Source organism: Thalassophryne amazonica, chromosome 7 (assembly GCF_902500255.1).
Source record: "Thalassophryne amazonica chromosome 7, fThaAma1.1, whole genome shotgun sequence".
NCBI classification, from domain to species: Eukaryota; Metazoa; Chordata; class Actinopteri; order Batrachoidiformes; family Batrachoididae; genus Thalassophryne; species Thalassophryne amazonica.
In genome coordinates, this window is record NC_047109.1 from 39373886 (window position 1) to 39391551 (window position 17666).

General features: G+C 40.7%; 1 protein-coding gene across 2 annotated transcripts in view; it reads right to left on the reverse strand.

Annotated features, from left to right (window-relative positions):
* LOC117513814 (polycomb protein SCMH1) overlaps positions 1-17666 on the reverse strand; it is a 100805-nt gene that overhangs the window by 23252 nt on the left and 59887 nt on the right. For both annotated transcript variants that reach the window (XM_034174043.1, XM_034174044.1), the window contains 6 exons: positions 16601-16845; positions 16108-16299; positions 11335-11461; positions 10626-10826; positions 9888-10058; positions 6198-6317 (listed from right to left, as the gene is read on the reverse strand). In XM_034174043.1, coding sequence (XP_034029934.1) covers positions 6198-6317; positions 9888-10058; positions 10626-10826; positions 11335-11461; positions 16108-16299; positions 16601-16845 — 1056 coding nt within the window. The remainder of the gene's footprint in view (positions 1-6197; positions 6318-9887; positions 10059-10625; positions 10827-11334; positions 11462-16107; positions 16300-16600; positions 16846-17666) is intronic.

Here is a 17666-nt window from a genome sequence, read left to right on the forward strand (position 1 = left end):
CCACGTCCACACTGCACTCCTGGACCGCTGTTGGAGGTGAGATTCATGTTTATTAACACTGTTATGGCCTGACACAGTTCCATGTCATATCTCTTACAGAGTTAGAAGGTGATCATATATTACAGCATAAGATCTGTTCAGCTCCGAGCCTGACGTGCAATGATGCGTTACTGTGCACCATAGAGAGGAGCAGCTACCCGTGTTATGATGGAGACAATAGTTCACATTATTTAAGTCACCCACGGGAAGGAATGGACAAATATTTGTACTGTCAGGTCTATTGTGGATATAACAGCCGGAGGGTTTTGAACATGTGCATCACACTCGAGGCCGCCTGCCGATTTTGACCAACTGTGTGGACTTTCGCAGATGTCTGTCAGAACGTTTTGGAACTGAAACCTGACACTTTTCAGATGTATGGCGACTTGTCATTCTGACGCCATTCTGCGTGATTCTGGCTATGTGTGACAGGGGTATTATACATAAACAATATGATGCTTAATGCTACAGCAGGCATCGACATTAACGCTTGTCCGATTGTCCGGGACAAGTGTAAAATGTGATCAGACAAGCAATAGCTCTGAATCGTTGTCAAACCGGACAAGTGGCATGTTTTTGGTTTAAAACGTTCACATTCTTTATTTTCATCACTCGGAACCAATATATCTGACCGCCGCCTTTTTGTTTTCTTATTTATATCACATCTTGTGTCGCACCTCGCGAAAAAGCGTCTTCCACGCAGCGGACAATCAGAAAACATATCAATGTGTGCACGAGACCATTGTATGGAGTGTGTGTTCATAGTAGAGGCTGACATTTTGGATGGGATAGGAGTCAACTTTGCTATTTATCATGTGATTGGGATGGTATGGGATTAAAAATTCACGGGAGCAGACGGGAGCGAGAACCAAGGTTTTAGGCAGCGAGCCGTCCTGCTGTTATTTGAGTGGTCAATTTTCGAAAAAGACGCAGAAAAAATAGCAGGCAGCTTTGCTTAAAGGTGTCGCTGCAGCCGTCTGTGTGTGTGTGCTGTGCGCGCGAGTCGGCTGGCTGCGAGGAGGGAGGGAGCGCTGAGCACAGAGTGAAAAGCAACACAAACTAAACTGAGGCGCTGCCTTTAGTTCTCTCTGGACTGTTCTGACGGTACGTCCTGTTCACACTGTGTGCATGTGTTCGTGACAGTTATACTGAAATTATGAGATTAAATAAATTGGTCAAAATTCCTTAAAATGAGAATATATGGATGAACAGAATAAAAATCACACACACGTGTGTTTTAAAAAACCCTGCTGTGGAGAAACTCTGCAGTGATGTTCAGAAGCAGAAATCACATAAAGCAGCTGAGAACTCTGAACTTTAACAGGCTCTTATTTTACAAAGATATTTATTTTAAAAGACTTAATGTAGCTGTTTAATGTTCAAGCACAAAACATGACTGAGGAGGAGAAAAAAGAGGAAATGAACTCTATAGTCAGAATAAAAATACAAGCTGATTTTTATTTTTCAAAATTATTAGGCTGCAGTTTCATTTATTTCAAAGTAAGTTATTGCTTATTATTTTCAAAAATCATGAGTCAAATCAGTCTGCATTGTTCAATTTTTCCTGCACGTTTGTGTATTTTTTCCTTCTTTATAAGAGTTTGGTTTTTGTTTGTTCTACTACAAAGTTTGAAAAAAAAACAAAAAACAATAAAATATTAACACTTTTCCTTATAGCAGTTCTTTAATTTCAGAAATGGAACAGAAGCAACCACAAATAAAAAAAGTAGGAACTGTATGTAAAATGAAGATAAAATAAAAATGTTGTTATATTCCCACTTTCTCCACTCACACCCACAGAAGCCAAACATTCTTCCAAAGTTGTGTCTTGGTGGCTTCCCTCACTTGTCTTCTTCCAGCATAGACATTTAGTTTTTGAGAACTGCCTAACTGACACACATTTACCACAAAGGACCACACTGTTTGTATTTCTGAATGATTGATGTAAATAAAGTCTAAGAAATATTCAGTGAGTTGGAAATGCTCATGTATTCATCCTCTGACATTTCCCAAGAAAACTGGCTGTAAATATTATTAACTAATTCTTCCATTAACAATAAACTGCCCTGTCCCAACCTTTTTTTCTTGGAAAATGCTGCAGGCCTCAAATGTAGGAATGGATATATATTAACAAAAAAAAAATAAAGCTGACCTCACAAAACATGAAATATGTTGGTTTCATACAGTCTACAGTTACAGAAATAGAAGACAAAGTAAATGTCAGGATCATTACGTGTCCATCACCGCCACATTTTGAAAAACTATAAGACCACAGGCCATGCATTATTTATGTTGTGTGCCTTTTAGTGAAGTTTGTTTTGTTTTTTTATTTGGATTAAGGCAATAAGTGCCTCCCTGTATTACTACAGATGAACTTTTTCTGTTGCCACATCTTCTGAAATAAAACTGCAGAACACTAAAGCCTAAAAACTAAAAGGAAAAAATGGGAGCGGTACAGGAGCGGGAGTCATTCTGAATGGGAGCGGGATGGTAGTGGGACGGGACAGGAAATTTTTTTTTTTTTTTACTCTGGCCCGGGATTGGGATGGGACAGGAATTTTTCTGTGGGAGTGAGATGGGACAGGAGTGAAAATCTACTCCTGTGTCACCCTCTAGTTCGTAGCATCTTCTTGCGAGATGCTGTGGCGGGAAACAGATATTGAACATCGCATTAACACGCCTTTTGAAGAATATATTGAACAGAATGTTTTTTCTAAAACCTCAGAAACTGGGCCAGACACCAGGGAAAGCGCCAGTCAAACGCAAAGCATCAATCCCTGCAAGTGTAGAAGCTTCAAGGAAGAGGTATGAAGAGAAAGGAAGCGAGAGGAAGTTTGTCAGTAGCTGGACACAGGATTATCTGTGGCTGGGGCACAAGGAAGAGGACATCACAATATACAACCCCTGTCAAAAATTATGGAATCACCGGCCTCGGAGAATGTCCATTCAGTTGTTTAATTTTGTAGAAAAAAAGCAGATCACAGACATGACACAAAACTAGTCATTTCAAATGGCAACTTTCTGGCTTTAAGAAACACTATAAGAAATCAAGAAAAAAAATTGTGGCAGTCAGTAACGGTTACTTTTTTAGACCAAGCAGAGGGAAAAAAATAAGGAATCACTCAATTCTGAGGAAAAAATTATGGAATCATGAAAAACAAAAGAACGCTCCAACACATCACTAGTATTTTGTTGCACCACCTCTGGTTTTTATAACAGCTTGCCACAATTTTTTTCCTGATTTGTTATAGTGTTTCTTAAAGCCAGAAAGTTGCCATTTGAAATGACTTTAGTTTTGTGTCATGTCTGTGATCTGCTTTTTGTCTACAAAATTAAACAACTGAATGAACATCCTCCGAGGCCGGTGATTCCATAATTTTTGCCAGGGGTTGTACTGCCATGTCTGTTGGGATTTTCTTTCAAATGCGGATCAGTAAGTCATTTTTAAATATTGAAATAAAAGAATTTGATTTACTTTATCAAAAAACATACTGGCAAATGATCATGCATTGAACAGTGATGAATTCAGAAAACACACAGGAGAGAACCAGATGCCTATTGGCATTTACCAATTATTTTAATTTTTTCCCCAATTATGAATAATCGCAGGAGAGAAACATTATGAGCTATGTCTTGGTTAACAGATTAAAAGGCTAGAGGCTATGTATGCAATATGTAATAAAATTTATTTTTTGGAAATTGAATTTTACCACCCACATAGGAGAGTGACAGTATCAACTTTTTCATGAAGTGATATGTCACAGCAAAGTAGATGTGATAAATATTTAATCTGCATTTCAGTCCCAGAAAATGTTGAAATGTAATGATTTTTCTAATTCAGCTGCAATTATGTTGGAATATTAAAGTTACTCTTGTCTCGTGGTTGCACACTGCATTATGCTGTCACCAGCTATGATTTTGTTTCCCTTCATGTTTTTACAACTTTGGTGAGAGCGACTGATGCTCCCTTGCTCTTGCTCCCTCCTCTGTTGTGATAAGCAATATGTATGAGCCTCCATTTTACAAAAACAAGGGTTCTCCACCTTGTTAGCATGTGCTAGCAACCAGGAGACATCATATGTGGGAACAACCACTAATTCCTTTTCTTTTCTTGTCCAGTCTTCTGGCCACACAAAATGATAAATGTGTAATTATGTCCCCTTTTGAGCTCCTGCATCAACATGGCAGCCTCCATGATGTGGACCATTCTCATGTACAGTATGGTGCTAAATAAAACTAAGACAGTTTCAATGTTTTTCAATTAGAAAACAAAATGTAGAACAAAGTTTTCAAATACATTTGCAAAATATAAACATACAATCTGTAACAGAATTTAAATATCTTGGACTGGTCCTTGACCCCCAATTGAAATTTGATAATCATATTAAGAAAATCTCTAAAACCACACAAAGAAACCTTAACTGCTTTAAATTAATTAAATCTTACATTACAAAACAGGGAAACCTCCTGTACATGTACATGCATGCTATGATATTCTCACATATATCGTACTGCATGACAGCGTGGGCCCAGGGCACCCCTCAGTCACAAAGCGCATTGCTTCACTGTACAATCAAACAATATAAATTATGGATGAAAAGCCAATTAGTTACCATCACTGTAATATTCTTGAGAAGTATAAACTGCTGAGGTTTGAAAGCTTTAGTAATCTATGCTTTCTCAAACCATTATTTAAATGTATTAATGATCAAGCACCTCAGCCACTCAGTTCATTTGTTCAGAGACCAAACGGAAGTCACCAGAGGTTCCATAAATAAGATTTGTAAGATCCCACAGAGTAGGACTTCATTTGGTCAGTCTGCCTTTTCTTTTAAAACCCATAAAGCTGTGGAATTCATTGCCGCAAGAGCTCAAGACCATATCTGAGTTTAGGATATTCACCTCCAGGCTCAAGTTTTGGCTTAAAAGTCACCAATGTTGTACCCATGTGTAAACAGCACTGTGAATAAAAGAGTGGGTGAAGGAAGATCTGAAAGGAGTGTGTGTGTTAACACACAGAAATTCAGTTTTTAGATTTTGTATATTATAGATGTGTGTTGGTAAGTGTGGAAATGCAAGAAAATTTGAGATGTGAGAAGGTGGACCAATGACTGAATGAAACTGTGAATGAGGTTGTTAAATATGTAAATTGTCGAAAGGCCCAACCGGGGACAAGAGTTGTGAATTAGCTGTAGCTATAAACTCTTTGCGCATCACATCAGTTGCAAACACTGCTTGCTCTATGTCTGATTGCACTGTCCCTGTCAAATAAACAAATAAATGAAATGAAATGAAAAGCTCATTCTAAAGCCACCTTGACAAGTGCATGAATTTGATCCCCTCACTGTTGCACAACTTGTCGTGACAATGTGTCCTGCTTTGTCCCACTTGACGGCACACTATATAAAATAAAGCCTGTACCATATCATTTTGTAGCTAATGACGCATTTGCTCTCAGAACGTGGCTGATGAAACCATTCTCTAATCGCTCCCAGAATCAGAGAAATTATCTACAGTGACAGGTTGTCTCCACCTCATCATGTGGTAGAGAACGCATTTGGAATCTTGTCTCAAAGGTAATAATTTATAAGATATATATTGTAATGATTGGTACAACAATTGCATTTTCATTCTTTCTTATGAGATATATAATGTATCTGTAAAGTTATGCTTATTATAGATGTAGCATCTTCATGATCTAATTTCAGGTTCAGATGCCGTGCACGCAATGACATGCATTGGTATGCAGTTTTTGCAAACAGTCTGTGCAATGTTCATGTCTAGTTCACCCAAGTGGCATAAAATTAATGCATGCCAGAAATTTTGCACATTTCAAAACTGTCTTTGTGCACTGGCATGCAGCCATGCACAGCTTACAACAGTTGATGACGAGTTTACTCATTGTGTGCCAGCGCAGGGATCAAATTCGTGCAAGTGTTAAGGTGTCTTAAGCTTATGAAACCACACTGATTCATTGTTGCAGCTAATTATACACCAATAAGCAATGACATACAGTAATAATCAACACATGGTTATGAATGCTACATTTCCATTCTGCTAAGAAACACCAGTAAACCCTATACTGTGGTTTTAAGAATCTGGCCAACTGTTACACCTGTAAATAAAAAACAAAACAAGTTAACCACACAAGTACATACCATCAGTGGAGTGTTGGTTGATTTTTGGCCGTTTCTGGGGTAGTGAAGTGTTGTAGGCATCATGGAGAAATCTTTTTCGGACTGCACCTGTCATCAGGCTGACTCCAAAAGTTCTCCCCTCTAAAACCAACACAATGGAGTTGACAACAATGAGCAAGACTGACCCATAAAAACCAAAAGGCTGTCGCTGACTGAGCAGTGATAATCACACAGATATGTGGTATACCAGACTCCATATTGTTTGCGAGCAATCAGCTGTGACTCTCACTTGTGGCTGAGGAGATCTGAGTGTAAGTAAACAACATCAATATCAAGCAGAAGCGATCTGGTGCTTTGTTCCACACCAGATGAAAGGCAGTTTGGGTTTTGAGTACAATAAATATGGATTCTGTCAAATTGTATAAATTTTAAATGTAAAGTTTTGCGTGAGGGAAAAATATTTTAATTTTTTTATCTATTTACTAAAGTTACCAATCACTCCTCATTGCGCTTGTTTTATAGAATCTGAATGCCATCACCAAGAACCCATAATCCTCAGTGGTTGATGTACTGGAGTTGGACTGTGGTTCATGCTTTACTGGTATTACTGTTGTAGAGGTACATTTGGGTTCCCCCAGCTTCCACAAAGTGGAAGTGTACATAGATACAATCTAACAATGCACAGATTTAAGTTTTCAAGAACAAAATAGCAACATAGACATATCTAAATTCCTGTCAACTGCTCACATCACAGTCATTTTATTTTTTCAACTACAACTAAAGTCCATTATCAACATCTGCAGTTCATTGCTCAGATAATACCTTCATCTTCAAATACCATAACCATCATAAAATATTTGTGGAAAAAACTTGGATATCATGGTATTTTAAAGTAATTTTTCCAGTATCCAAATTGTGGTATTTCTCATTTTGAAGTAATACACTAACACTCAGTCTTTGTTTTTTTAAAGCAGGGAACAGAGGTGCTCGGCCCCCAGTATTAAAGTGCAGTCTTCTAACTGGATGCTCTACTTTATGCTTATTAACAAGAATGTGTACGTGAAGGTGCCTTCTCCTCAAAGGAGAAAAATACATCTGAAGTTTAAGTCAGTTATAATCCCATCCAGGTGAAGAATTGCAGCTCCGTTCTACTCTGCTACACTGCAGGATAGAGACTGTGTCAGCAATAAATAAATAAATAAAATATCAAATTTGACATGTAATTTTCAGATGATAGCAGAAGTAAAACTGTGTCATTCAATTGTGTGAATAACTTATGTGATTAGGTATATATGGTTCTGTGCTGATGGACAGTTTCATAGAATGTGACGATGTCCCCTAACTGAGCAAAACGGTGTTTAACGAATCAGTAACAGTGAGCCGCCTGTCTTACAACCTGCAAACTGATGGAAATTAATTCCCCGATTTCACCGGTTTCTTAAAATACTGAGCATGAACATGTCTGTGCCTCTCCTCTGTCCTTTGCGCTGAGCTTCTGTGGTCTTGCACACATTTAGTACCAAACGTACATATGACTTAAGAAGTCAGAAGGACTGGACAATTGCATTCATTGTGATTAAGAGAAGAAATGAGGGACCTTCACCCCACTCTGTCTTCTTTGCGCTTCACACCATAGTGCACCCTGTATCCCCATCCCCCCAAAAATATATTTCACTTATGAAATTGACATGTTTTTGAAACTGACTACATGTGACCATTTGTTCCTACATGTGTGCCTATAAATCAGGATTTTCTACTGCAAACCAAATTTACCCCTGCTGACAAAAAAGTAACATGAACCTGACCCAGGGACATGAATATCACTGCTGAGATAAACAAGTGTCTAAAGCCCCGTTTACACATAGACGGTAAACTCTCCCGGTAGCATCCCGGCAGAGATTTTGCCCCCTCCGGGCCGTTTTAGGGATCACACTCCGTAGTTAACGCCGGCGCACGGGGGCATGGTTTGGTTCCGGCTTCACCGGGAATCGGCGAAAAAATTATTCAACATGTTGAATAATTCCGGAGCGCTCCCAGAGAAGTGGCCTGACGACTGAGACAACGCGAACAACGGCGTTTGATACTTTTTAATCGCCGTGTCATCCCGCCCCTTCCCGTAGTCCCGCAGTTTACACCGCCGTAATTGGCGGCCAGCGTTGTATCCCTAACCAACGGCATGTAAAAGGGCGACAGAGCCCACATCAGCATCCTCAAAGGCATTTTAACCGGCGACAGAGGCAGACAAAACGGCGGCGCTAGCGGACAGTACGCTGTTCTAAACGCCACCTCCCGGTTAACGGCGTTCCAAACAGCCCATAGGCGGCGGTCAGTATAAAAACGCTAGCGCACTGCATGCAAGTCTCTCACTCACGGCCAGCTCCAGATATTTTTGCAGAGAAGCTCCAGTATACCTCCTAAAATAAAATTGGCAGCGGCAAGGACTTACCAAGAGGTCTGGTTCAGAAGCAGAGGGTAGTCCTGTGGTGCAAACGAGCAACACGTTGAGGAGGGAAAAAAGGAGAGAAAAGAAAAGGCTGAGAGATGAGCTCCCTCCCCCTGCACTGACAGCTGCTTCAGCCTATTATACTCTGGGGGCGGTGCCTATAAGCAAAAGTTCCTGGAGTAATGCAGGATTTGCCTGGATAAATCCAGCGGTACACAGGGTATTATCGGCGGCAGCAGAACACCGCCATTCTCACGCGCGTCTTAACCTGCGATTGTAAAGGATAGAACTGAGTATTAACCCCTGTTGCCTGACATGCAGGATGCTACGACGTCAAAACTCCGCTTTATTCGGCGGATTTAGCGGAGTTTTATCCGCGTATTTGCGGCTAGTATGGCGCTCAAAACGCCGTCAAAATGCTCTGCCCCTTTCCACTGCGAAAACAGCTGGAACTACCGCGAACTTCGGTCTATGTACTACCCGCGGACAAAACCGTCTATGTGTAACCTGGGCTTAAAAGTTCAACACTTTCAACACACACAGATACAATTCTGACAGCAAAATCCAGAAAGTCATTGAAATCTTGGATCTTAGTCTTGATCCAGGACAACTGCAAACCAAGACACACAGATTCCTCACTCAGCTTCTCCAGTGCGCCAAAGATCGCAGCATTGTCCGCAAAGTCAGTAAAACTTTCATCACAAACAAAGTGACATAAGCACTGGTTTCCACAACCACACCCAACAACCAGCGCATGGAAACACTGAAAAGTGTAGGAGCCAGAACACATCCCTGATGAATGCCAGTTTTCACTGGGAAAAAATCAGAGTCTCTGCCTCCGCTCCATACAACACTCACAGTATGTGTGTACAGGCCAGCAACTTTCTGGGGATCCCATAAACTCTTAGAAATTCCCCAGAGAGCAGTCTGGTCAATCGAATCAAATGCTCAGTGAAAATCAACCCAGGTTGCAATGTATCAGGTCCTCTGTCATTTATTTACACAACACACCAAAAATGAATTTTAACAGATTAAACGTGACTTTGCAAAAACACAATTTCATGTTATTAAAGGTCGCACTGGTGGTGACTTGAATGATGGTATACTGCTGAGCCCAAATAAAAAAGTACACAGTAAATACTAGTTACTTCTTCCAGTTGTAAATATTGGCATAAATCTGACACTGCACACTGTAGCCATGAGAATTGCTTCTGTTCTTGTGCAGCAAAATATTAGACCAGTTCAAATATAATACAGTAGGCTCTGACCTGTAGTGTATGTGTGAGTGTCGTAGTGCAGGCTTCCACTGGATACAGGCTGACTCCCAAACAGAGGGTCGCAATGCAAGTTGTGGCACAGTTTTTCCAGGAAGCGGACCACGTAGGTGACACTGCTGACTGTAGGCAGGGTGAGGGTGTGCTGCTGCTGGTCAAAGTGCGCTGGTCAGGTTGGCAACAGAGGGCAAAGTTTTTTTAATGTGATATTCGCTACCATCAGCACAGGAATAATATTTTGCAAAGAGAAATTTCTGATTTTCAAATGCGTCTTAAACTAAGAATTGCACACATCGTATGAAATAACAAAATGGATGCCTCTGACCTTGAAACGTAGGTCAAATTCATGACAATGGTAAGTGCACATCATGTGTGCTAAACATTTACACACATTTACCATTACTAAATAAATCTGCCTTAAACTTAGATATTTAGCAGCATTTTTAACATTTAGAAATACATATAAACAAGTGCAATCTATGAACACTTTTCAACTTTAAAAATGTTTCTCCTGTAATTCATAAAACAAATTAAAAAAAAAAGATTATATTGTTACAGCTGTGTCATCATGGATTGGATAGTCCACATACAACAAATTACTTTTTTAAATTAATTTACATTTGTAATATATTGGGGGGGATTTCACATTTAATTTTGCTGAACATTTCCACAGATGGTGGTTGGTGGGGGAGGTATTTAGAAACAAGCTGTGCACAGGAATGGAAACCACACCTGAGATGACTTCACCGCCATGGCCAGATCTGAGGCAGGAGAACACTGTGCGCTGGTCATAGGCAGAGTCCACACAAGCCTGGACGCACTGCTGCAGCACAGAGGAGGCCCGGCCAGGTCCAAAGTGGTCGGGCAGCTTGTGGATACGTCGTTGGTCCAAATGGGGTCCCACCTTGCCGTACTTGTTTAGGTACACACAAACTGCAGTAAGAACATGTTGGAGAGTACAGTTACAGGTCACACTTTACCAGTTAGTTCAGATTATACTGAAAGACACAGGCTCAGACTTTTTCCACTTATCCCGCTTCGGATTTTTCATTCCCTACAGTGGTCGTAATACACTGACCTTTGCAGGTGACTTTTGATGATATGTGCAGGCAATCAGAGTGCATGTGCATTGTGAGGTGTGTTGGCATGTCTGACTGCGCACTCTTTGTATGACTTGACAGTACACCAGGTTTTTTGGTGGACTGTGGTGCAAAACACTTTCTGGTGACAAACAATTTTGGCATACTGTCTTTGTGTCTGAGCTCCCCTCATTTGTAGACCAACATGCTTTCAGGAGTGTGGGTGTGAGCTAGAGGGGGCTGGCGCTAGATGTGAAAATAACAATTGCTCCAGGTGGGAACTAGTGATGACACTTGCACTGGGATTTGCGTTGGGTGTACGATAGGACCCATTATATCCAGACCAGTGGATGTCAGAGTACCTGTGGGAGCTTGTAGTGCAGTGCTGGGGATGGTGGCATTGTCCAGAGGCACAGTGCTGGTATCAGGCTCTGGTGTGCTGCTGGTGGGAGACGTGGGGATGGGATTAGGTACCACACGTGGTTTTCTCTGGATACAAACATACACATTCAAAACCTTTATAACATTTGTGTTTATACTGAGTGATGGCCACCAGCACATTTAATGTGAGCATGTTTGAAATGCAGGGTTCAGAAAAAAATAAATAAATTTTGTTTCAATAAGATAGGGGATGGGCACATGAACATTCTGAATTCACTCAATATGTTGTGGACTTGATTTACCTCAATCATTAAGAAACACAAATCCATGGTATCTCCAAAGGAAATATAGACATTTGTGCATGTGATTAGACTGCAACCATTTTGTTGTTCCCTGTATTTTTCGCCAAACTGTGGTAGAAATGCCTCTTTTTTTTTTTGCTGCTCAAAGTTAATCAGTGAAATTACTTGATCACCAAATCACCAAATAAGTATTTGATCCACTGTTGATTTTGCAGGTGTACCCACCTACAAAGAATGTAGAGGTCTATAAGTTTTATCGTAGGTACACTTCAGCTGTGAGAGTCAGAATCTTAAAAAAAAAAAAAAAAAAAAAATCAGAAATTCAGACTGTATGATTTTTAAATAATTAATTTACATTTTATTGCATGAACTAAGTATGTGATCACCTACCAACCAGCAAGAATTCTGGCTCTCACAGACCTGTTAGTTTTTCTTTCAGAAGTCTTCCGATTCTGTACTCTTTACCTGTATTAATTGCACCTGTTTGAATTTGTTACATGTACAACCCCTGGCAATAATTATGGAATCACCGGCCTCAGAGGATGTTCATTCAGTTGTTTAATTTTGTAGAAAAAAAGCAGATCACAGACAAGACACAAAACTAAAGTCATTTCAAATGGCAACTTTCGGCTTTAAGAAACACTGTAAGAAATCAGGAAAAATAATTGTGGCAGTCAGTAACAGTTACTTTTTTAGACCAAGCAGAGGGAAAAAAATATGGACTCACTCAATTCTGAGGAATAAATTATGGAATCACCCTGTAAATTTTCATCCCCAAAACTAACACCTGCATCAAATCAGATCTGCTCGTTAGTCTGCATCTAAAAAGGAGTGATCACACCTTGGAGAGCTGTTGCACCAAGTGGACTGACATGAATCATGGCTCCAACACAAGAGATGTCAATTGAAACAAAGGAGAGGATTATCAAACTCTTAAAAGAGGGTAAATCATCACGCAATGTTGCAAAAGATGTTGGTTGTTCACAGTCAGCTGTGTCTAAACTCTGGACCAAATACAAACAACATGGGAAGGTTGTTAAAGGCAAACATACTGGTAGACCAAGGAAGACATCAAAGCGTCAAGACAGAAAACTTAAAGCAATATGTCTCAAAAATCGAAAATGCACAACAAAACAAATGAGGAACGAATGGGAGGAAACTGGAGTCAAAGTCTGTGACTGAACTGTAAGAAACCGCCTAAAGGAAATGGGATTTACATACAGAAAAGCTAAACGAAAGCCATCATTAACACCTAAACAGAAAAAAACAAGGTTACAATGGGCTAAGGAAAAGCAATTGTGGACTGTAGATGACTGGAGTAAAGTCATATTCAGTGATGAATCTCGAATCTGCATTGGGCAAGGTGATGATGCTGGAACTTTTGTTTGGTGCCGTTCCAATGAGATTTATAAAGATGACTGCCTGAAGAGAACATGTAAATTTCCACAGTCATTGATGATTTGGGGCTGCATGTCAGGTAAAAGCACTGGGGAGATGGCTGTCATTACATCATCAATAAATGCACAAGTTTACGTTGATATTTTGGACACTTTTCTTATCCCATCAATTGAAAGGATGTTTGGGGATGATGAAATCATTTTTCAAGATGATAATGCATCTTGCCATAGAGCAAAAACTGTGAAAACATTCCTTGCAAAAAGACACATAGGGTCAATGTCATGGCCTGCAAATAGTCCGGATCTTAATCCAATTGAAAATCTTTGGTGGAAGTTGAAGAAAATGGTCCATGACAAGGCTCCAACCTGCAAAGCTGATCTGGCAACAGCAATCAGAGAAAGTTGGAGCCAGATTGATGAAGAGTACTGTTTGTCACTCATTAAGTCCATGCCTCAGAGACTGCAAGCTGTTATAAAAGCCAGAGGTGGTGCAACAAAATACTAGTGATGTGTTGGAGCGTTCTTTTGTTTTTCATGATTCCATAATTTTTTCCTCAGAATTGAGTGATTCCATATTTTTTTCCCTCTGCTTGGTCTAAAAAAGTAACCGTTACTGACTGCCACAATTTTTTTTCCTGATTTCTTATAGTGTTTCTTAAAGCCAGAAAGTTGCCATTTGAAATGACTTTAGTTTTGTGTCATGTCTGTGATCTGCTTTTTTTCTACAAAATTAAACAACTGAAAGAACATCCTCCGAGGCCGGTGATTCCATAATTTTTGCCAGAGGTTGTATAAAAGACACATGTCCACACACTCAATCAATCACACTCCAACCTATCCACCATGGCCAAGACGAAAGAGCTGTCTTAGGACATCAAGGACAAAACTGTAGACCTGCACAAGGCTGGGAATAGCTACAGGACAACAGGCAAGCAGCTTGGTGAGAATGCAACAACTGTTGGAGTAATTATTAGAAAATGGAAGAAACACAAGATAACTGTCAATCTTCCTCAGTCTGGGAATCCATGCAAGATCTCACCTCATGGGGTATGGAAGATTCTGAGAAAGTCCAGAACTACACAGGAGGACCTGGTCAATGACCTGAAGAGAGCTGGGACCACAGTCACAAAAATGACATCAGCAACACACAACGCTGTCATGGTTTAAAATCCTGTAGGGCAGCAAGGTCCCCCTGCTCAAGGCAACACATGTCCAGGCACATTAGAATTTCAGCAGTGACCATCTGGATGATCCAGAGGAGGCATGGGAGAAGGTCATGTGGTCAGATGTTGGTATCAACAACACTCGCAGTGTTTGGAGGATGAGAACAACCCCAAGAACACCATCCCAACCATGAAGCATGGGGGTGGAAACATCATTTTTGGGGGGTGCTTTTCTGCAAAGAGGACAGGCCAACTGCACCATATTGAAGGGAGGATGGATGGGGTCAGGTATTGTGAGATTTTGGCAAATAACCTCCTTCCCTCAGAAGGAACATTGAAGATGGGTCGTGGCTGGGTCTTCCTGCATGACAATGACCCCCAACACACAGCCAGGGCAACTAAGGAGGGGCTCCGCAAGAAGCATTTCAAGGTCCTGGAGTGGCCTAGCCAGTCTCCAGACCTGAACTCAATAGAAAATCCTTGGAGAGAGCTGAAACTCCAAACCTGAAAGATCTGGATAAGATCTGTGTGGAGGAGGGAACCAAAATCCCTGCTGCAGTGTGCAAACTTGGTCAAGAACCACAGGAAACATCTGACCTCTGGAACTGCAAACAAATGTTTCTGTACCAAATATTAAGGTCCATTTTTCTATTGGATCAAATACTTATTTCATGCAATGAAATTTAATTATGAAAATTAATTATTTAAAAATCATACAATGTGATTTTAAATTTTTTTTTTTTTTAGCTTCTGTGTCTCACAGTTGAAGTGTACCTACAATAAAAATGACAGACCTCTCCATTCTTTGTAGGTGAGAAAACCTGCAAAATCAACAGTGGATCAAATACTTATTTGCCTCACTGTATGCACATCTTCAATCACAGTCACAGAAGCCAAAACACCCTTAGAGCAGTCACTGGTAACCATGTAGCCATCCTGTGATTTGTTTGAAGAAAACTACTGAAAAATACCTGTTTTATTTGTCCGGTTACTTGTGGTCTCTGATAATGGAGGAACTGTGTTTAAAAAACTACTGTATTTCCGAAAAGGTCAGGTATGGGAGTATGTGATGGTGTCGTCTGCTGTCACATCCTGCACGCTACAGAACCAGCCAGGCAGAAAAAAATGGTTAGCACAGTATTTTCTGTGAAACCCCTCTAACTAAAGCTAAGAGTTTGCATTATAAGCATGTTAACTGTGTTATATTAGCTTCATTGTGGTGGCATACAGAGGCAAAATCTCAAAATACGCCACAGTCCAAATACTTATGGACCTGACAGTGGACTGCTGATTTGTTGGGTTGGGGGAGGGGGTGTGCGATGAATGGACTGCATTTATATAGAACTTCACCATATGATGGAGACAAAGTGCATTACAAGGGAAGAATGCATTATATATTCGGAGTGAGTGGTTAGTTTTTCTTGATGAAATGATTGAATTAGCGTGATCAATCTGTGTACATGTAATCTCACACACACACACACACACACACACACACACACACACACACACACACACACACACACACACACACACCAATGTCTGCACTGGAATGCAAAGAGCTCAACTGATTATGGACTGTGCTCACTGGTGAATTCGTGAAATCAGAGGATCCTCTAATCCCAAACCCACCATTCTACCCGCCAGGCTACCACTTATCCAGAAGAAAGAATGATGAGCCTTTTAACTGTGATTTTTCTGTTTCATACAATTTGACATTTCTTTTCTACTCACTGCAGTTTTGCATGAAAAATGTTTTTAAAATGCCTTTGTGCTTTGTGAAATACATTACAAACATAAGTCCAACAGTACAGCAATAGCTGTAGTACTGATGCAAATGCCACTTGGTGGTTTAAGGTTTCCTGTGTCGCTATCGTGTACTGAACAGCTACCTTGCTGCCAGGCTTGGGGCCTCTTTTCTTTGGGATCTTTATAGGTTCTGCCTGAGTCTGTGCCTGTTGTACAGCTATCCTCTGTGCCCAGTTGGCAGGCAGTCTTCCCCTGGGTCGACCTGGGCCTGGCAATGGCCGTCCTGGGCCAGTCATAGCCCCCTCTAACCAACCAGTTCTTTTTGGCCAACCCAACTACAAACAAAAGTGAGAGACAGTCAAAAGACAAAAAGGTGAGACGTTTTTCAAAAAAGCTTTCAGTTATTACTGTGAAGCAACTCAAGCACTGTTGATTCCCAAAATGATGTGGATAATAGAGAAATTACTGCTTTAAGGACAACATCCCCCAGATATGTTACTGATACTGTACGACACCATACTACAGTACAATAATATAGGACATCACTGCTGGTTATCAGCAACATATAAGTGAAATTAGAAATTAAGTAGGTAATTAAACAGTTAGGAGAGAAGCAATTGCTACAATGACAATTACTTTATGGCCAGGTTTGGGTCCTCTTTTCTTGGGGATCTTGACAGGCTCTTGGTCTTTCCCCGGTTGCAAGATCTCTGGTTCCAGTGCTGAGCTCTTCTGGCTCCAGTGTGGCACGATCTTAGTTTTCCGGCGCCCTGGTTTACGCCCTCTCTGACCAGGAGGTCTGCCCACTGTGGGGGTGGGATGCATGGCTGGACTTTCCACACTCCTGTCTGTCAACGTTCCGATGTTCTTAGGCAACAGTACTGTAACGGCAGACACATAAGGAAAGAGGATTTGGGCAAACAGCATAAAGAAAAAAGGTTTTGTAGATGCAGACCATAAAACCAAGTCTGTGTTTTAGGGATAAGACACAGTGACAGGATGATGCCTTCCAGCAGGTCACAGTGACAGAGTTAACTGTCATTGCTGTAAAAAACCACTCCAAACGTGATGTACTTCCTGTATTTTGGTCTTGGAATTGTTCCGCAAACAAATACATTTGAACAGTAACAGGCTGAAATGTGGTCTTAATGGATATTTGAATCTGCTGTGCAGTGTTATTAAACAGGAAGAATGAAAACGTAATATAAAAGTAAAATACTAATGTATCAGTGATGGTGTCACCAACCGAATGGCTCCCCTAAAAATCGGTCCGCCCTGCCTTTACTGTGCATGTCATTTCGGACCGTCAGCAGTGATTCACTGATTATCACCTTGTTTCTGCTTAAAACTGCACTCCAGTCATCATTTATCTCAGCGACAGATATCTGAAGCTTTTGTACGACAATCATTTCCACATAAATTCAGAATTATTTCATAATAAAAGATGGGGGGACCAATCAGAGGGCCACAGCAGCACGTCTGAGTCTGATGTGCTAGAACTCTGAGGTCACCAAACTGGACACCCTCCAGTCCCTGACTGTCCTTGAAATCCTGTCCATGAACATCACAAACAGGATTGATGACAAGGGGCAGCCCTGGCAGAGTCCAACTCCCACCGGAACCAGATCTGATGTAATGCTGAGAATGCAGACGCAGCTCCTACTTTGGTCATATAGAGACTGGATCGCACGTTGCAGCGAAT